The sequence below is a fragment of the Oncorhynchus masou genome, chromosome 2, assembly GCF_036934945.1.
Source record: "Oncorhynchus masou masou isolate Uvic2021 chromosome 2, UVic_Omas_1.1, whole genome shotgun sequence".
Classification (NCBI taxonomy): Eukaryota; Metazoa; Chordata; class Actinopteri; order Salmoniformes; family Salmonidae; genus Oncorhynchus; species Oncorhynchus masou.
In genome coordinates, this window is record NC_088213.1 from 43887797 (window position 1) to 43908213 (window position 20417).

Consider the following 20417-nt stretch of genomic DNA (forward strand, 5'->3'; position numbering starts at 1 on the left):
TCGCCCCACACCGGCACCGTAGATGCCCACCTGGACCCTCCCCTATTGAGTCAGGTTTTGCCGCACCTTTGGGGGGGGGGGGGTACTGTCACGCCTTGACCATAGAGGGCTTTTTATTCTCTATGTTGGTTGGGTCGGGGTATGACTAGGGTGGGTCATCTAGGTAATTATGTTTCTATGTTGGCCTGGTATTGTTCTGATTGGGGATCATATTTAGGCAGCCATTTCCCCTTTGTGCTTTGTGGGATCTTGTCTATGTATAGTTGCCTGTTAGCACTATTGTTAGCTTCACGTTTCATTTTGAGATTTATTTTTGTTTTGCTGTGAGTTTCATCTAGTAATAAAAAGATGTGGAACCCAGATCACGCTGCGCTTTGGTCCACTCATCGTGACAATGGCTAGCGGAAATGTTCCTGTCTTTTTCTGTGGCTAAACCAACTAGGCTCGTAATTTAACAATTTATTTGTATTTACAGATAGCATGCAAGTTTGTTATAAAGGCACATGAAAGTTCCCATGTTCCAGAAGGCATTTCGGTCCAAAAACTAATTTTGATTTTTTTTTTTATATGTTTACATTCAAATGCCTCTCCTGTGAAGTAGTGACATGCGAAATACACCTAGTTTCCTGAAAGGAGTCCCATTTATGTGGCTTCGGGCTCCCAAAAATAAAATAAATACAAGTCAGTCGGGGTCCAAATTACTGTAAGAATAGTAGAATACACAATGTGTGACTTTGATACTATAAGTTTTGATCAGAAATAAGTTATTCACATAGAGTTGCTCTTTAGGTAGCCCTTTAAATGTGAGATATTTAAAGTCAATTTACAAATATATATCTTTTTTACATCAAAGTTCTATTTGCGCAAAAAAAATGTTACTGGGTGTTAAGGTTCTATTTGCAATCCAATCCAATCACACAATGATGGTTATCAATCAAAAAATAATAGTGATATAACGTGATATACTTATTGAGTCATGAAAGAGGAAGACATCAGGACTCAGGACTCAAACGATACATTTTTTTCAGATAGAACGTTGTAGTCCCATTATTTATATCATATATATCATGTGCTCTTTTTCAATTTCTTTTTTTCAGATGAATGGCCATAATGTAAGCTGTTTATTGTGAAAACAAATAAATACAGTGGCTTGTGAAGTATTCACCCCCCTTCGCATTTTTCCTTGTTGCCTTGCAACCTGGAATTAAAATACATTTTGGGGGGGGGGGGGGGTTGTATCATTTGATTTACACAACTACCACTTTGAAGATACAAAATATTTTTTATTGTGAAACAAACAAGAAATAACAAAATATAGAGCATGCTGACATACCTTTTGCGGCAATTACAGCTGCAAGTCTCTTGGAGTATGTCTCTATAAGCTTGGCACATCTAGCCACTGGTATTTTTATCCGCTGGTGTACAGCAATCTTAAGTCATACCACAGATTCTGTTGGCTTATTTTTTTCTTTAAACAATGGCTTTTTTAAAGTGGTCCTTTGGGCAGATATTGTTCTTTCCATTTTACTTTTTTTTATATTTTTTTACCCTTTTCGTGGTATCCAATTGTTAGTAGTTACTATCTTGTCTCATCACTACAATTCCCATACGGGCTCGGGAGAGACGAAGGTCGAATGCCATGCGTCCTCTGAAACACAACCCAACCAAGCCACACTGCTTCTTAACACAGCGCGCATCCAAACCGAAAGCCAGCCGCACCAATGTGTCGGAGGAAACACCATGCACCTGGCGACCTGGTTAGCGCACACTGCGCTTGGCCTGCCACAGGAGTTGCTAGTGTGCGATGAGACAAGGATATCCTTACCGGCCTAACCTGGACGACGCTTGGCCAATTGTGCGTCGCCCCATGGACCTCCCGGTCACAGCAGGCTGCGACAGAGCCTGAACAGAGCCTGGACTTTGAACCCAGAGTCTCTGGTGGTCCAGCTAGCACTGCGATGCAGTGCTCGAGACCACTGCGTCACCCGGGAGGCTCCATTCTTTCCATTTTTTGGATTTAATGGTGCTCCGTGGGATGTTCAAAGTCTTTTTATAACCCAGGCCTGATCTGTACTTCTTCACAACTTTGTCCCTGACCTGTTTGGAGAGCTCCTTGGTCTTCATGGTGCCACTTGCTTGGTGGTGCCCCTTGCTTAATGGTGTTGCAGACTCTGTGGCCTTTCAGAACAGGTGTGTATATATATTGAGATCTTGTGACAAATCATGTGACACTTAAATAAAGTCTACCGGTGTGCAATCTAACTAATTATGTGATTTCTGAAGGTAATTGGTTGTACCAGATCTTATTTAGGGGCTTCGTAGGAAAGGGGGTGAATACATATGCAAGCACCACTTTTCCAGGTTTTTTTTTTCAAATTAAATATAATTTTTTGGAACAAGTTATTTTTTTCATTTCACTTCACCAATTTGGACTATTTGGCATGTGTCCATTACATGAAATCCGAATAAAAATCTATTTAATTACAGGTTGTAATGCAACTAAATAGGAAAAACACCAAGGAGAATGAATACTTTTGCAAGACACTGAACAGGTGCCTTAGAGCCAATGTGTGTGCAAAGCTATCATCAAGGCAAAGGATGGCTACTTAGAAGTATCTAAAATATACTTTGATTTGTTGACACTTTTTTGGTTACTACTGTACATGATCTTTTATTTAGAACTTTTGATGTCTTCACTATTATTCCACAATGTAGAAAATAGTAAAAAAATAAATAAAAACCCTTGAATGAGGTGTATATATATATATATATATTCCTTTATTATTTTATCCTAATTGGAGTAAATGAATGGACAACAACACTTACGCTTCTACTTCCAGCTTATACATGCTAGATACATTTTATGAACACAATGTATTGTACAATAGTTATATTTTGTTTGTTTTTAATCTTTAATCCCATTTTACCCTAAATCCCTCCCATCTACAGTATCTCTGAAGATTCTATTTGCCATATATTTTTAACTGTGCTGTTTCATAAAAGTTCTAAACCGATATACATTTTACAGACACAAGCTTTAGCAATGTTGCTAGTTATCCATCCATAGGATATAGTGTATTTGGCATTTTAGGGAACTATCGAGATAACCAATTTGTGATGAACATGAATTAATATGTTTGATGATATGATTAGAAAGAAGGAAAGAAGCGTATTCCCTTCATTTAATCATTAAATATGTGTACTTTTCTATTGAAATTTAAATAATTTATACATTCTGAACCCAGAATGACATTTCAGAGCCATAAGGTTGTATCTGCAAATGCACCCCCCTAAAAAAACAGAATTACAGATGTTTTTTTGTTGATACTCTGCACTTTAGGTACCTTTAATGGGTTAAGAAAGAAGAATTCACTACAATACAGTTTTGAGATCTGGGATATGAAAACATTTATGCTCAATATCTCAGAACTATGCTTTGCCTAACTATGCCTAAGCAATCTTCCCTCTAAGCTGGGCGCGGGTGCACAGCTCACCGGGACTGCCACGCAGAAGAAATATCAGTCCGCACAGAGAAGCTCGAGATTAAACTTCACTCAACTTTCAAGAGTTTTCCCTTTACTGTGGGAATTGTGATCGAATAAATGCAATATTAGCCACTTTCAATGCAACATACCAAAACAAAACAAACTATGCAAGAGATTTTGTTCGGAGTAGGATTCTATTGCATTGACAGGCACAACTCAGGCCAGTACTCTACAGAGACCGGTGTGCTATAACCAATCAGAGCTACAGTAGGTCTATATGCAAATAGACCATTGCCATATATAGATTTGTGCCATTTATTTTGAACTGGACTGTTTTACAGCATGAGCAGTCGTGATTATTGTGCGCTTGTTTTGAGAACAAAGTGAGAACTGCATGTAGTCAGGTGTGCACATTTATTCATATTCTTTGTTAGATAGTGAGTTAGCCCAGTTATAGCTCACTTGTAGTCAGCAATGTGGGAGTGATTTCTTCTTACAAGAGCACAAAAGGTGTACATTTCTAGCCATCTTTGAAAAGCGAGTCAGATAAAGCGCTATAAAGGGGCAGTGTTGGCCTTCTGAGTGGCGCAGCCGTCTACAGCTTCATTACAGACCTGAGTTCGATCTCAGGCTGTGTCATAACCGGACATGACCGGGAGTCCCATAGGGTGGTGCACAATTGGCCCAGTGTCGTCTGGGTTAGGGGAGGGTTTGTCGGGGGCTCTAGCAACTTGTGGCGGGCCGGGCGTCCGCAGGCTGACTTCGTTGTCAATTGAAAGGTATTTCCTCCGACACACTGGTGCGGGCGGGTGGCGAGCCACGTTTTGGGGGATGCATGACTCGACCTTCGCCTCCCGAGCCCATTGGCGTGTTCAAAGGGAAATGTTGGATTCTACTTTCATCCAACAATGAAAGGATGCAGGTTGTAAGAGACCTGGATCCCGCCTCTGTTTATTGAAGTTGGTCTTTAAAATATTCACGCTGGCGCCAATGATGTCCTTGTATGAATTTTACGCATTAATGCACGGACACACACCGTGAAATTGGTTTGAATCTGTAGTATAATAGTTCTTTTCACCTCATGCGTTTTTTAAGCTAAGTAGCCAATAGGCAGTGGGTAGCATAATTTGTCTAATTCTGTCTAATAATGATATGGGAATAATGATACATTTTATTTTGTAAAGTGGATCTATCAACACAACAAAATGTTCAGTCACCTCCTTGTGGATAAACAGGTTAATGTCAAGCCCTGCATGTTTGTTTCAAGTCTCATGGAACACCACACATTGGCTGCTACTGTAGCGGCTGTTAAAACAGTACATCAAAGCAGGTACATCATCAATGTTCACAGTAAACTCACACAGAATTTTCACGACATTCAACTTTGCGCTCAGCAGACCTGACATTTGCTCAGTGACAAAAGACATTTGAGGGAACATTGGTCCCAAGTTCTCGAAGGTGCAATTTTGACATTTGGTAGTGCATCAGCAGTTTTCCTGTAGTTATATCAATCACTGACAGTCACTCAATTAGCCCGCGTCAACTAACATTGTATAGATTGCTAGGTAAGTTAGTTTAGCCCGGTATCTAAATGTCGTAATCATGGCCGAATTACTGACTGGGCATGCATACTCAGATACATGTAGCATATTAACATGACATAAGTCATGGCCAAATGTGTCGAATTGCAGGAAATTTGCTTTCAAATGTAACAATGTGCGCTGAGAGTCGGGGAGTGAGTGTTTTTAATAAAATAAACAGAACATAATAAGAAGCACAAACAGCACAGAGACAAGAAACAGAAACAATAACGCCTGGGGGAAGGAACCAAAGGGAGTGGCATATATAGGGAAGGTAATCAGGGAAGTGATGGAGTCCAGGTGAATCTGATGACGCGCAGGTGCGCGTAACGATGGTGACAGGTGTGCGCCATAACGAGCAGCCTGGTGACCTAGAGGCCAGAGAAGGAGCACACATGACATGAAACTGCAACGTTTTCTCTCCGCCCCATGGCAAAAATGAGTAGAATTGCATTAAATAAATTTTTAAACTGCAACATTTTCTCTCTGGCCCATGAAACAATGTGTAGAATTGCAGAAAATGTGCTATAAAACTGCAACATTATCTCTACGCCCCATGGTAAAATGTGTAGAATTGCAGGACATTAACATTGAAACTGCAATTTTTTTCTCTCCGCCACCAAGAGATGGGCCACTAAAATGTTTCGCCTGCAAGGTCAGGAGGCCCCCAACCAAATCTCGCTTATGGTCCCCAAAATGCCCTGGTTAAATGTTGCTGAAAAGCCACAATCCTCGCTCTCCATACACAGAGCCCATAACATTTGTGTTTGTAAACTGAGGAGTACTCGCAAATGTAACTGCCACTGAACTATATGAATTCTGTGGTAACCGTCCATGAAAGCAAAAAACGATGGGGCATTCACATCATTCAAATACTATTTGCCAAGACCCACACTGGAGGGTAGAAACAGAGATTATGGTGTATGTCTTTATATTATCTGTGGTCGTTTAGCCACAGTATAGCACTGTAGGTGTAATGTGTAAAGTAGTTCTGTTCAAAGGGAAATGTTGTGTTCTACTTTCGTCCAACAATGAAAGGATGCAGGTTGAGAGAGATCTGGATCCCGCCTCTGTTTATTGAAGTTTGTCTTTGAAATATTCACGCTGGCGCTAATGATGTCCTTGTATGACTTTCACGCATGAATGCATGGACACACACCGTGAAAATTGTTTTAATCTGCAGTATAATAGTTATTTTCACCTCATGCATTTTCATTAGACCAGCTTGTTTGTTCAGGCCTTATGAAATTGATCTCTTTAGCTAACTCTGGTACAGTTACATAGATTTACAATGACATTTTGATTAATGCGCACTGTCCCCGTCAAATAAAGAAATACATTTAAGTTTGTGTTTCTTTGTATCACAACAGATTGGCGGGGGTTGCTTCCAAAACCAGACGGAGACAGAATCCTCTCCCGACAGTAAAAAGCTGCTTGAACAGAAGGTTAGCATTTAAATGTTTATATACACTACTGTTTAAAAGTTTGGGGTGACTTAGAAATGTCCTTATTTTCGAAAGAAAATATCATTTTTGGTCCATTAAATAACATCAAATTGATTAGAAATACAGTGTAAACATTGTTAACTGTCTCTAACCAGAATAGAAAGAGGAGTGGGAGGCCGGGATGCTGGCCTTCTAGGCAGAGTTGCAAAGAAAAAGCCATATCTCGGACTGGCCAATAAAAAGAAAAGATTAAGATCGGCAAAAGAACACAAACACAGGACAAAGGAACTCTGCCTAGAAGGCCAGCATCCAGAGTTGCCTCTTCACTGTTGACTTTGAGACTGGTGTTTTGCGGTTACTATTTAATGAAGCTGCCAGGTGAGGACTTGTGAGGCATCTGTTTCTCAAACTAGACACTCTAATGTACTTGTCCTCTTGCTCAGTTGTGCCCCGGGGCCTCCCACTCGTCTTTCTATTCTGGATAGAGCCAGTTTGCTCTGTTCTGTGAAGGGAGTAGTACACAGCATTGTACGAGATCTTCAGTTTCTTGGCAATTTCTCGCATGGAATAGCCTTCATTTCTCAGAACAAGACTGATGAGTTTCAGAAGAAAGGTCTTTGTTTCTGGACATTTTGAGCCTGCAATCGAATCCACAAATACTGATGCTCCAGATACTCAACTAGTCTAAAGAAGGCCAGTTTTATTGCTTTTTTAATCAGGACATCAGTTTTCAGCTGTGCTAACATAATTGCAAAAGGGTTTTCTAATGATCGATTAGCCTTTTAAAATGATCAACTTGGATTAGCTAACACAACGTGACATTGGAACACAGGAGTGATGGCTACTGATAATGGGCCTCTGTACGCCTATGTAGATATTCCATAAAAAGTCTGCCGTTTCCAGCTACAATGGTCATTATCAACATTAACAATGTCTGCACTGTATTTCTGATCAATTTTACATTATTTTAATGGACCAAAAATGTGCTTTTCTTTTTAAAAACAAAGACATTTCTAAGTGACCCCAATCTTTTGAGCGGTGGTGTACATAGCATAAGACCCGTTCTACAAGGTGCCTCTTGCATTTCTCCCCATGGGAATAACAATGTGGGCTGTGTGGGATATTTTGGTGAAATTAATACATTGCATGCACATACACGTTGTTACAGCAAATACCACCAAAATCTACTGAACTGTGATATTGATTGTATTGCGCTCTGCCAAACAAATCCAAGCCTGGCTCACTCAATCATAAGGAAGCAGTGTCACACCTGTTTGGACGTGGCAGATGGTACAGCGAAACAGATCCCATTGCAATATAGTATAACACTGTGTAACTGAGCCGCTGCCATGCATTTTAAGTGAGATTTCTCCATCTCTGTCATGCTGAAATAGGATCAGCTACCATCGATTCTATAACCATTTGCAGGGGAAATGGCTAATACCTATACCGTGCCTACAGTATGATCTATGTAATACCACCCACATTCAAACGAGTGTTTATTCTTAACCTCATTCTTAACCTTATGAGTCTTTTACCAGGGTCCCTGGTAAAAGAGATTATATTATAATAGAGACGAACCTGGGATGATAAAAGGTTGAATGGAATGAACATGACAATATTATTAGGTCACGGGAAAGCTTTGGAATAGCAAAGGCCCAGTACTTTCTCCCTCCTCTGGTCATTGTCAAATTGACTGATTATAAGGGAGAGGTGCTCACAAAGGGGCTGATCCCTCACTGATAAGGCCATGTGGCAGCCAGCCACCCAGAGCATGTGATACTCAACTGCCTGACTGAGGGAGCGAAAGAGACCTTAAGTCAACCTAAATGCCACTGCCATGTTGGGTAGTCAACATTCAAAAACACTGAGAATAACACGATTTTGTATTTTTTTTTCTTAAATGTATATTCCTTTCAGGGTGTGTTTTGCTTGATAAACGGATTTTAGTTTGTTCGTCACTAAAGGTGACAGGATAAATGTAGCCTAAAGATGTACACGCTCCTAACCAATTCTGCGTTTATTTTGTGTTATTATGATGATTTTAACTTTCTTTGCATCATTTCCTATGAACGAAAACAGCTTCTGGACAAAAGAGCAGAATCACTAACCTCAATTTGGAGAAAGATTTTGAATTCAGTAAGTCAGCAGCTCTGGACGCTATGATCCCCTGGTCTTGAAAGAGGAAGCGGCGGCGTCATGATTACACTTCGTCGGCGAGCATCTAGAATGCCATATCCTCTGTTTTTGTTGGCCAATATAGACTCACTGGAGAAGAAACTGGACGAGCTCCGTTGAAGACTATCCTATGTTCCCTGGAGTCAGAACAAGGACATGGATAAAATACATACACATCCAGAGGCGGCGCTTCTCGTGGCTGGTCATTTTAATGTCTTAACTCATTTTTTGCCAGAACGTCACATGTGCAACTAGAGGCAACAAAATTGTAGATCACCTTTAGTACACACACAGAAATGCACTAAAGGCCCTCCCTCCCCCTCCCTTTGGCAAAACAGACCATAAAGCTATCCTCCTGATTCCTGCTTACAAGCAAAAAACTCTAACACCAGTGGCGCGCTCAATACTGAAGTGGTCCAATGAAGAGGATGCTAAGCTACAGGACTGTTTCGCTGGCACAGACTGGAATATGTTCTGGGATTCATCCGATAGCATTGAGGAATTTACTGCATCAGTCACCGGCTTCATTAATAAGTGCATTGACGAAGTCGTCCACACAGTGATCATACGTACATATCCCAACCAAAAACATCCGCACTGAGCTGAAGGCTAAAGTTGCCACTTTCAAGGAGCCGGACTCAAATCCGGACACTTATAAGAAATCCCGCTACGATCTTCGACGAGCTATCAATACAGGACTAAGATCAAATTCTACTAAGTCGGATCTAATGCTCATCGGCTGTGGCAGGCCTTAAAACCGACCACGGATTACAAAAGGAAACCCAACCACAAGCTGCCCACTGACACACGCTTACCAGATGAGCGAAATTCCTTCTATGCTTGCTTCGGGGTAAGCAACACTGAACCATGCATGAGAGCAACAGCAGTTCCGGATTAATCTCGGATCTCGCTCGCCTTGGCCAAAGTGTTAAACAGGTTAACATTCACAAGACCACGGGGCCAGACAGGTTACCAGGATGCGTACTCAGAGCATACACTGACCAGCTGGTCGGGTGTCTTCACTGACATTTTCAACATCTCCTTGACCCATTCTGTAATAACAACAATACATGTTTCAAGCAGACCACCATAGTCCCTGTGCTCAACCACGCCAAAGTAACTTGTCTAAATGACTATCGCCCTCACATCTGTAGCCATGAAATGCTTTGAAAGGCTGGTCATAGCTCACATCAACACCATCACCCCACTCCATACCACCCCAAAAGTTCCACAGATGACGCAATCTCTATTGCACTCCACAATGCCTTCTCCAACCTTAACAAGAGGAACACCTATGTGAGAATGCTGTTCATTGATTACAGCTCAGCATTCAATACCATAGTGTCCTCCAAGCTCATCAATAAGCTCAGGATCCTGGGACTGAACACTGACAGGTCGCCCCCAGGTGGTGAGTGTAGGCAACAACACATCCGCCACGCTGACCCTTAACACTGGGGCACGACTCCAACACCATCATTACGTTTGTTGATGGCATGATGTTGGTAGGCCTGATCATCAACAATGATGAGACCGCTTATAAAGAGGAGGTCAGTGGTGCCAGGAACACAACCTCTCCCTCAACGTCAGCAAGACAAAGGAGCTGATTGTGGACTACAGGAAATGGAGGGCTGAGCACATTGACGAGGCTGTAGTGGAGAGGGTTGAGAGCTTCAAGTTCCTTGGTGTTCACATCACTAAGGGAATTAACATGGTCTACACACACCAACACAGTCATAAAGAAGGCATGACAACACCTCTTCCTACTCAGGAGGCTAAAAAGATTTGTCATCGGCCCTCAGATCCTCAAAATGTTCTACAGTGCATTATTGAGAGCATCTTGACTGGCTGTATCACCACCTGGTATGGCAACTGCTTGGCATCCAACCGCATGGTGCTACAGAAGGTAGTGCGTACGGCCCAGTACAACACTGGTGCCGAGCTCCCTGCCATCAAGGACCTCTATACAAGGCGATGTCAGAGGACAGCCCTACAAATTGTCAAAGACTCCAGCCACCCATGTCATAGACGGTTTTCTCTGCTACCACACAGCAAGTGGTACCGATGCACCAAGTCTGGAACCAGCATCTACCCCCAATCCATAAGACTACTAAATAGTTAACCAAATAGCTACCCAGACTATCTACATTGACCCTCTTTGCACTAACTCGTTTGACTCATCACATAAGCTGCTGCTACTGTTTATTATCAATCCTGTTGCCTCGTCACTTTACCCCTACCTATACCTCCTACCCCTGCACATCGACTCAGTACTGGTACCCTGTGTATATAGCCAAGTTATCGTTACTCATTATGTATTTATTCCTTGTGTTATTATTTTTTATATATGTTTCTCTCACATTGTTGGGAAGAGCCCTTAAGTAAGCATTTTACTATTAGTCTACACCTGTTGTTTACGAAGCATGTGACAAATACCATTTTATTTTATTTTAGCCAGTCTGCTACAGCATGGAAATAATCCCACTGCAAGAGGAAATGTGAATTATTGTGTGGATTCAAATTAATGGACATTTTTGTAAGGGATTGATACATGTTTCGTGAGGGAAAATCAAGTCTGAAATGTCAAAGTGGAATTTATAAACTTCAGAAGCTTTTTTATACCTCAAATACACTGCAACAGGGTGCTACAATTAAGATCCTGCATCTGTACAGGTACAGTGGGGCAAAAAAGTATTTAGTCAGCCACCAATTGTGCAAGTTCTCCCACTTAAAAATATGAGAGAGGCCTGTAATTTTCCTCATAGGTACACTTCAACAATGACAGACAAAATATGAAGAAAAAATCCAGAAAATCACATTGTAGGATTTTTAATGAATTTATTTGCAAATTATGGTGGAAAATAAGTATTTGGTCAATAACAAAAGTGTATTTCAATACTTTGTTATATACCCTTTGTTGGCAATGACAGAGGTCAAATGTTTTCTGTAAGTCTTCACGAGGTTTTCACACACTGTTGCTGGTATTTTGGCCCATTCCTCCATGCAGATCTCCTCTAGAGCAGTGCTGTTTTGGGGCTGTTGCTGGCCAACACGGACTTTCAACTCCTTCCAAAGATTTTCTATGGGGTTGAGATCTGGAGACTGGCTAGGCCCCTCCAGGACCTTGAAATGCTTATTACGAAGCCACTCCTTCGTTGCCCGGGTGGTGTGTTTGGGATCATTGTCATGCTGAAAGACCCAGCCACGTTTCATCTTCAATGCCCTTGCTGATGGAAGGAGGTTTTCACTCAAAATCTCACGATACATGGCCCCATTCATTCTTTCCTTTACCCGGATCAATCGTCCTGGTCCCTTTGCAGAAAAACAGCCCCAAAGCAGGATGTTTCCACCCCCATGCTTCACAGTAGGTATGGTGTTCTTTTTATGCAACTCAGCATTCTTTGTCCTCCAAAGACAATGAGGTGAGTTTTTACCAAAGAGTTATATTTTGGTTTCATCTGACCATATGACATTCTTCCAATCTTCTTCTGGATCATCCAAATGCTCTCTAGCAAACTTCAGACGGGCCTGGACATGTACTGGCTTAAGCAGGGGGACACGTCTGGCACTGCAGGATTTGAGTCCCTGGCGGCGTAGTGTGTTACTGATGGTAGGCTTTGTTACTTTGGTCCCAGCTCTCTGCAGGTCATTCACTAGGTCCCCCCGTGTGGTTCTGGGATTTTTGCTCACCGTTCTTGTGATCATTTTGAACCCACGGGGTGAGATCTTGCGTGGAGCCACAGACCGAGGGAGATTATCAGTGGTCTTGTATGTCTTACATTTCCTAATAATTGCTCCCACAGTTGATTTCTTCAAACCAAGCTGCTTACCTATTTCAGATTCAGTCTTCCCAGCCTGGTGCAGGTCTACAATTTTGTTTCTGGTGTCCTTTGACAGCTCTTTGGTCTTGGCCATAGTGGAGTTTGGAGTGTGACTGTTTGAGGTTGTGGACAGGTGTCTTTTATACTGATAACAGGTGCCATTAATACAGGTAACGAGTGGAGGACAGAGGAGCCTCTTAAAGGTCTGTGAGAGCCCAAAATCTTGCTTGTTTGTAGGTGACCAAATACTTATTTTCCACCATAATTTGCAAATAAATTCATAAAAAATCCTACAATGTGATTTTCTGGATTTTTTGTCTCATTTTGTCTGTCATAGTTGAAGTGTACCTATGATAAATTATACAGGCCTCTCTCATATTTTTAAGTGGGAGAACTTGCACAATTGGTGGCTGACTAAATACTTTTTTGCCCCACTGTATATGTTGTTTGTTTGTATTGGCTTTACTTCAGGCAATGAAAGGCTTGGCCACTGACAGAAAGTGTGATGCAGAAGCCTCAAGGTATCCAGCAAAAAATGTTTTTTTTTAACCATTACATAACTAGACAAGTCAGTTAAGAACAAAGTTTTATTTACAATGACAGCCTACCCCGGCGACGCTGGGCCATTTGTGTGCCGCCCTATGGACTCCCAATCACAGCTGGATGTGATCCAGCCTGGATTTGAACAAGGGACTGCCATGACACCTTTTGCACTGAGAAGCAATGCCTTAGACCACTACGCCACTCGGGAGCCCAATGCAATGTTGGTTAACAGTAAACAGATGCTAGCTGACATTATTTAATCCCAAGTCATCATCTCATCTCTATAGAGCTGCTGCCTATGCTGTCCGACAAAATAAAAATTGTATTTGTAAGGAACACTTTTATGACTACTGAATACCAACTATCAATCACTTCGATCCACTTCGATTTCAGGTACTAACACCTCGCAAAGCAACTGCTCTCTATCACTCTCGATCGTGCATTCTTCTGTCCGCCTCCATGTGCACAATAGATTATGGTCATTGTGGTTAATTATCACATTTTCTGCGCTAAAACTACAGTACCAGTCAAAAAATTGGACACACCTACTCATTCCTGGGTTTTTCTTTATTTTTTACTATTTTCTACATTGTAGAATATTAGTGAAGATGTTACACATATGGAATCATGTAGTAACCAAAAAAGTTTTAAACAATATATATTTTATATTTGAGATTCTACAAAGTAGACACCCTTTGCTTTGATGACAGCTTTGCACTCTTGGAATTCTCTCAAACAGCTTCATGAGGTAGTCAACTGGAATGTATTTCAATTAACAGGTGTTAAAAGTGAATTTGTGAAATCTCTTTCCTTCTTAATGTGATTGAGCCAATCAGTTGTGTTGTGACGAGGTGGGGGGTATACAGAAGATAGCCCTATCTGGTAAGAGACCAAGTCTATATTATGGCAAGAACAGTTCAAATAAGCAAAGAGAAATGACAGTCCATCAATACTTTAAGACATGAAGGTCAGTCAATCCGGAACATTTCAAGAACTTTGAAAGTTTCTTCAAGTACAGTCCCAAAAAAGCGCAATGATGAAACTGTCTCCCATGAGGACCGCCACAGGAAAGGAAGACCCAGAGGTACCTCTGCTGCAGAGGATAAGAGAGTTAGAGTTACCAGCCTCAGAAATTGCAGCCCAAAGAAATGATTCACAGAGTTCAAGTAACAGACACATCTCGACATCAACTGTTCAGATGAGACTGCATGAATCAGGCCTTCATGGTCGAATTGCTGCAAAGAAACCACTACTAAAGGACACCAATAAAAAGAAGAGACTTGCTTGGGCCAAGAAATACGAGCAATGGACATTAGGCCGGTGGAAATCTGTCCTTTGGTCTGATGAGTCCAAATTTTAAATTGTTGGTTCCAACCGCTGTGTCTTTGTGAGATGCAGATTAGGTGAACAGATGTTCTCTGCATGTGTGGTTCCCACCGTGAAGCATGGAGGAGGTGTGATGGTGCTTTGCTGTGATTTATTTAGATTTCAAGGCACACTTAATCAGCATGGCTACCACAGCATTCTGCAGCGATACGCCATCCCATCTGTTTTGCTCTTAGTGTGACTATCATTTGTTTTCCAACAGGACAATGACCCAATACACCTCCAGGCTGTGTAAGGGCTATTTGATCAAGAAAGAGAATGATGGAGTGCTGCATCAGATGACCTGGCCTTCACAATCTCCCGAACTCAACCCAATTGAGATGGTTTGGGATGAGTTGGACCGCAGAGTGAATGAAAAGCAGCCAACAAGTGTTCAGCATATGTGGGAACTCCTTCAAGACTGTTGGAAAAGCATTCCAGGTGAAGTTGGTTGAGAGAATGCCAAGAGTGTGCAAATCTGTCAAGGCAAAGGGTGGCTATTTGAAGAATCTTAAATATAAAATACATTTTGATTTGTTTAACACTTTTTTGGTTACTACATGATTCCATATGTGTTGATGTAGAAAATAGTAAAAATAAAGAAAAACACTTGAATGTGTGTCCAAACTTTTGTCTGGTACTGTATGTAGAATATTAGCTAGTTGGAAACTACAACCCCCTACCACATTGCACAGTTCGGGCTTGATCTAATTCATCTCTAGAGAAACTGCGTATTCAGCTCAGGAAAAAAATTAAATGGAATTCAAAAATGTAACTAATGTTGGTCAATTAGTTGTTTAAAAAATGAAAAGTAACATACATTTTGGATAAAGCTCAACTTTTGTTATTATTTGTCAAATATTATATCAATATTTGTACATAAGTGTTTCCACCAGCATTTCTCGCATAATTAATTTAACCGACACTAAAAGATCTCATCTCAAATTATCTGTCTGCATTTATTAAATTGCATTTATTAAACTACCTGTTTCTATCACAGCTGTAAAAAAAAATATATATATATAGTATGATTTTACTTGCATAAAAACTGTGGATGGAAAATAATCACACAATATTTTACATACAGCAGCTTTTTAAAGGACAGCTTCAAGTTTTCTATTTTGCCATGGAACAAAATATATATTGCAACACTGGTATGTCCCAGACCTAAGTGTATGTGGAGTGTATATTTCCAGTAAAAGGGATAGGCTAATCAACATGAGTGTGAAGTAGGATTGCAGTATTGTTAAAGTAATACTGCTGTATTATTTAAGTAATACTGCTGTATTGTTAGTACTGCTGTCATCAATCCAGTATTGTTTCTGTACAGTAGCCCATTGTTTCTCTGTTACTCTGCCGCTGTTGTTTATGAGCTATACATTCTTGTCTTTTGTATTGTCAACAGCAAAGGCCTGCAGCGCAGATTGGAAAATCAAATGCAAAGCCCTCAGATGGCAGGGAGGAAGTAGAGGGAGGCAGCGAAAACACGAAACTACACAAAAACAACTGAATGGATGGGATGTCATTGGAGATGCAGAACATCTGCGTTACCTGGAGATCTTTTTCAGAGCACATACTTGTGCCCACACACACACACACACACACACACACACACACACACACACACACACACACACAAACACACACACACACACACACACACAGTTTGCAAAAGAGACACAGGAATTGTTGGACGAAAACAAACTTCTCAACCGTGAAATGTTTAAATTTTTCGATTGAAAACCTGCATAATAACATGGCATGCATTCTAGACTTCTTTTAAAAGGTAGCAATGGCATTGGTAACTTGTTTTATGATTGTTCATTGTTGTTTTTTTTCAGAGCGAGGACACTACTTTCTACAGTAAATGTGTGTTATTTCTAAATAAATCCCTTTGCACTGGTGAGGTCATGATATTCTGTAATATAAGTAGTCCCATTAACAAAAACTGCTGTAACACCAAACTTACAAATATGGTTTGTCACTCATTGTAGCAAGGTTAATTTACTATCTCCTCCATATTTTAAAGTATATAGGCTCTCAAGTTGGCTGGCCAACTTCTTTCAACATTTAATATTTCAGAGCTCTTTCTGCCTTTAACATGCTAGAGGTGAAGAGCCAAAGACTCACAATGAGTCGTCTCCCTGAGAATGTGCCATGCACTGAGTAGTTACTCCTAGCTACATTGATCTGTGTTATTTGACCTTTCTTTCAATAAACTGTGATTTTCAGTAAATTTGTGAAGATTAAATGGATATTTGTGGAGAAAACGAATCGACTGGTCTATTTTTAACCTATAGTGTGAAGAACTATTTACAAAATGTATCACACCCTTGTAAGTGCAGTGTAATTGCAGCATAGGTAGCCAGAAATGTACGGGGAGAATCAAACAATGTATTTCAGTTTGCTTGCCAATATAATATGTGTATAACAAATGACGTGTTAATTACAGAAAATTCAACTAGGCATCACAGTAGTTACTATATACTATTTTTTAGGCCAAGGGTATTTATAATGTTATGGCATAAGGTCAATGAAACGTAAAGAAGGACCTGAAGAAGACACTGCAACTGATATTTTTTCATTGTTTTGTGTGAAGTTAAAACAAAACCAACCGTTGTCATTAAAGCAAATACTCTTTTGTCGCTGTACACCAAAATATATTTTTTTATTCAAGTTATGTTCACTCCAGCATTGGCAGTTGCATACTAATTCATTATGGAAGAAATCTCAAAGGACGGCAGCTTGTAATTATTTCAGACTTTATAAAGGAGCAGAGTTAAAAAGAAAAGTAAAGCAGTCAAGTATTTAATCAGTCTTGGTGTGATTTTTTTTTATTAGCTAGGCTATGTTTGGCCGCTTACTATAACTGGAACGTAATGATTCATAAAAATACTGCTTATAATATGCTAATGCCGCTACCAATATAGGGCTACCATCATCGCCTTTTTTAGCATATTCATGACCAATGACATTAGCGACAACATGTGCCAGATACCCTATTTGACTTTCTCAAATGAATCAAAACAAGACAGCAAGGAAGCTAGAGCTATTAATCATTAGGAATACCATTTAAATATAAAAGAAATGTTTTTTGTGGGGGGGGGTAATTTCAAAACAAAGTGAACAGATTGTGGGGAGTCTCTTGTTGACATGATACAACAGCATCACGGATCTGTTGTGAATGTATGTGCGTCACTTGAAATGAAGTAGAATGATACACAACAGATGTGTTATGAATGTAAATAGGTGTGTAATTTTAAATGATAGCAAAGATTTGCTTTTTTGTAAAAAATAAATAATGACACACCTTTATAAAGCAACCTAGATGTTTCAATAGCAGTGTCGTGAACTACTGTGTAATGTAGGAGTGGGTCCCGAAGAAATTTGTAAATCGGCATACAGCTGATGAGGACTTGTCAATTACATGTAATATAGAAAATATATTCATCATTCAAATAGCAATGACATTAACCATTATGATACATAAGTACGTAAGTATGTGTTACAGGCTTTGTTTGTTTCCTACCTCACCCAGGGTTTCCCAAACTTGGTCTTGCGCCAGCACTACACAGCAGATTCAAATCAACAAAACTAGATGATTAGTCAGTTATTTCAATCAGTTGTGGTAGTGCTAGTGCATTAAACTAAAAACGTGCACCCAGGGAAGGCCCCAGGAAACACAGGGAGGGCCCCCTGTCCTAACTTAAATTGGTGTGGGATTTTCTTTTAGTTTGTCTGTTCTCAGGCAAATCCAGTAGGTGTCCATGGTGGGGTTCTTTTAAGACCCAACTGGAGTTGTTGGCCACCACTCAGTAGCCCCCCCCCCCAGGTTACTGGTTATCAGTAACTTATTGATTAGTTCCCATTATCTGCTGAGCGCCCCCAAAAATGTTGGGAACGTGACAGTATGTATAAGTAAGTATATAGTTAGTTAGTTGTAATTAATTGTGATACTGGACACAGTAGGCCTACTGTATCACATCTTTTTTTTTTTTTTTTTTTTTATCCCTTTCCCTGTGATATTTGGTACAGTCAGCAGGATCCGAGTGTGACCGAGCAGGAAAATATGGGATGACAGGTGTACAACTCTTTTTGGTCCTCTAATCCTTCTTTGTGGCATATCCCAGGGGTCTAGTGGATAGCTTTCCAACAAAGCAACAAGGGTTCCTCCCCATGATTTGGCTGGAAAAGGATTCCACGAGTGCCGAGGGCAGAGGCAGTGCTGGTGTAACTATGTCGTTTCTAAGGAAACTAGAGCTGCAATCAGTATGTCATGTAATTAGACGCTAAACAAAAGTAGCACATTGAGATTTTACTTTTGGGTCACTCCCCATATCTATGTACTAATGTGGTAGTTACATAACATATTGTTACATACTGTACCATAGTACCTCGTATTCCTGTTTCCAGCATGCACAACAACAGAGATTGAACATTGAGTGATCTTATGCCCTGTTCTGGTTCTAACATTCATATTTAGTCCTGATCTTGTCCACATTCTGATTGTGCACACATTTTCAGACAAGTGTAGACAATTAAAAAGACTAGTTGTGGTCTGATTGTGATCAGGTCTTGACCACCTCCGGAAGAAGTCAGTCACGCATTGTGTCTTACAAGTGTAGACGGATCTGGACAGTGAAACCATTTAAAATCATCATTAAATCTTTGACAGGAGGCACCATTGACTTATGGCATTAATATGTGTCTTCAAATAAATAAATCATATTATTTTGAAAGAATAACTTTCAAATAAATTGCATACAGGGAGGGAACAGGAAATGTGGTCACAATGCAGACACTGTGGACGGATATGAGACACGTGTAGACATATTTCGGAAAATGTGGGTACAATCAGAATATGGGCAAGATCAGGACAAAGTATGTATAAACAAGGCTTAGCAATGTACTTTTAGGTGGTTTCTTAGACACAATTGTAGTAAATGTGTCACGACTTCTGCCAAAGTCAATGCCTCTCCTTGTTCAGGCAGTGCTCAGCGGTCGACGTCACCGGTCTTCTAGTCATCATTGATCCATTTTTCATTTTCCATTGGGTATGTCTTGTCTTCCTACACACCTGGTCCCAATCCCATTCATTACCTGTTGTGTATTTAACCCTCTGTTGTCAGAGATTGTTTGTTGTTCATTTATCGTGTTGCTTGTATTGGTGCGCGACTGGTCCTCGTACTCACTTTGTTTTGATTTATTGTCATGGTTTTGGAGCTATGTTTTTAAATTATTAAACTACTCCATTTTACCAAGTTCGATTCTCCTGCGCCTGACTTCCCTGCCACCTATACCCACGTTTATGACATAAATGCAATGCAATACAAATGTTCATACAAAAGTGTAATTACACAAACTGACTGTTGTGGGTACTATGTAATAATTACACCATAACTACTTTTTGTAATGAAACACATTTGTATTAAGGAGACTTTACGGTGTCACTTCAAGTTAAGGGTCCCCACAATGTATGTGGCAGTATTGTATCTGGCAGACAGCCAACTGTCAAAATGACAAACGCTGTTCAAGAATCTTTCGGCCAATTGTGAAGATTTTAAGTTCCTTACACAATGGAAAATTGAAGGGATGCCCGCATTAGATATTGAAGGTCAGCGATAATATCCGTGTGAATAGCATTCGGTACACTAGACACACAACCCAATTAAACACTCACATTAATTACACAGCTTCCCCCAGCTCCTTTTTTTTGTATTTCAACTGTCAGTTGATACTCAAACTAGGCGCGCATGAGCAATTGCAAAATCTTTGAACATAGTGTGCCGGAGAGTGTGTAGAGATTGCTGACTTCATCCACTATTTATTCACAGTTTTTTTAAGCTATGCTTAATGCACTGAGAGTGCAAACGATTCAATTGGGAGGATGGTTGGGGGTGTACCATACATTCACTATCTACTCCCACTTGTTCACGTTAACAGCAGTTCAAATTGTATGTGTGTGGATTTGTGGTGTGCATTTCCCTAGGCATGGCAAAACAA

The 20417-nt window shown here is 40.4% G+C and overlaps 1 protein-coding gene across 2 annotated transcripts in view; it reads left to right on the plus strand.

Moving 5' to 3' along the window:
* Positions 1-16674, plus strand: part of LOC135554182 (leucine zipper protein 2-like) — a 171657-nt gene extending 154983 nt beyond the window's left edge. The window contains exons 11-12 of one of the 2 annotated variants that reach the window (XM_064986305.1): positions 6436-6510; positions 15820-16674. In XM_064986305.1, the coding sequence (XP_064842377.1) occupies positions 6436-6510; positions 15820-15924 (180 nt within the window). In that variant the 3' untranslated portion in view covers positions 15925-16674. The remainder of the gene's footprint in view (positions 1-6435; positions 6511-15819) is intronic. The other variant, XM_064986310.1, reaches the window with a different exon arrangement.
* Positions 16675-20417: the final 3743 nt, after the last annotated feature.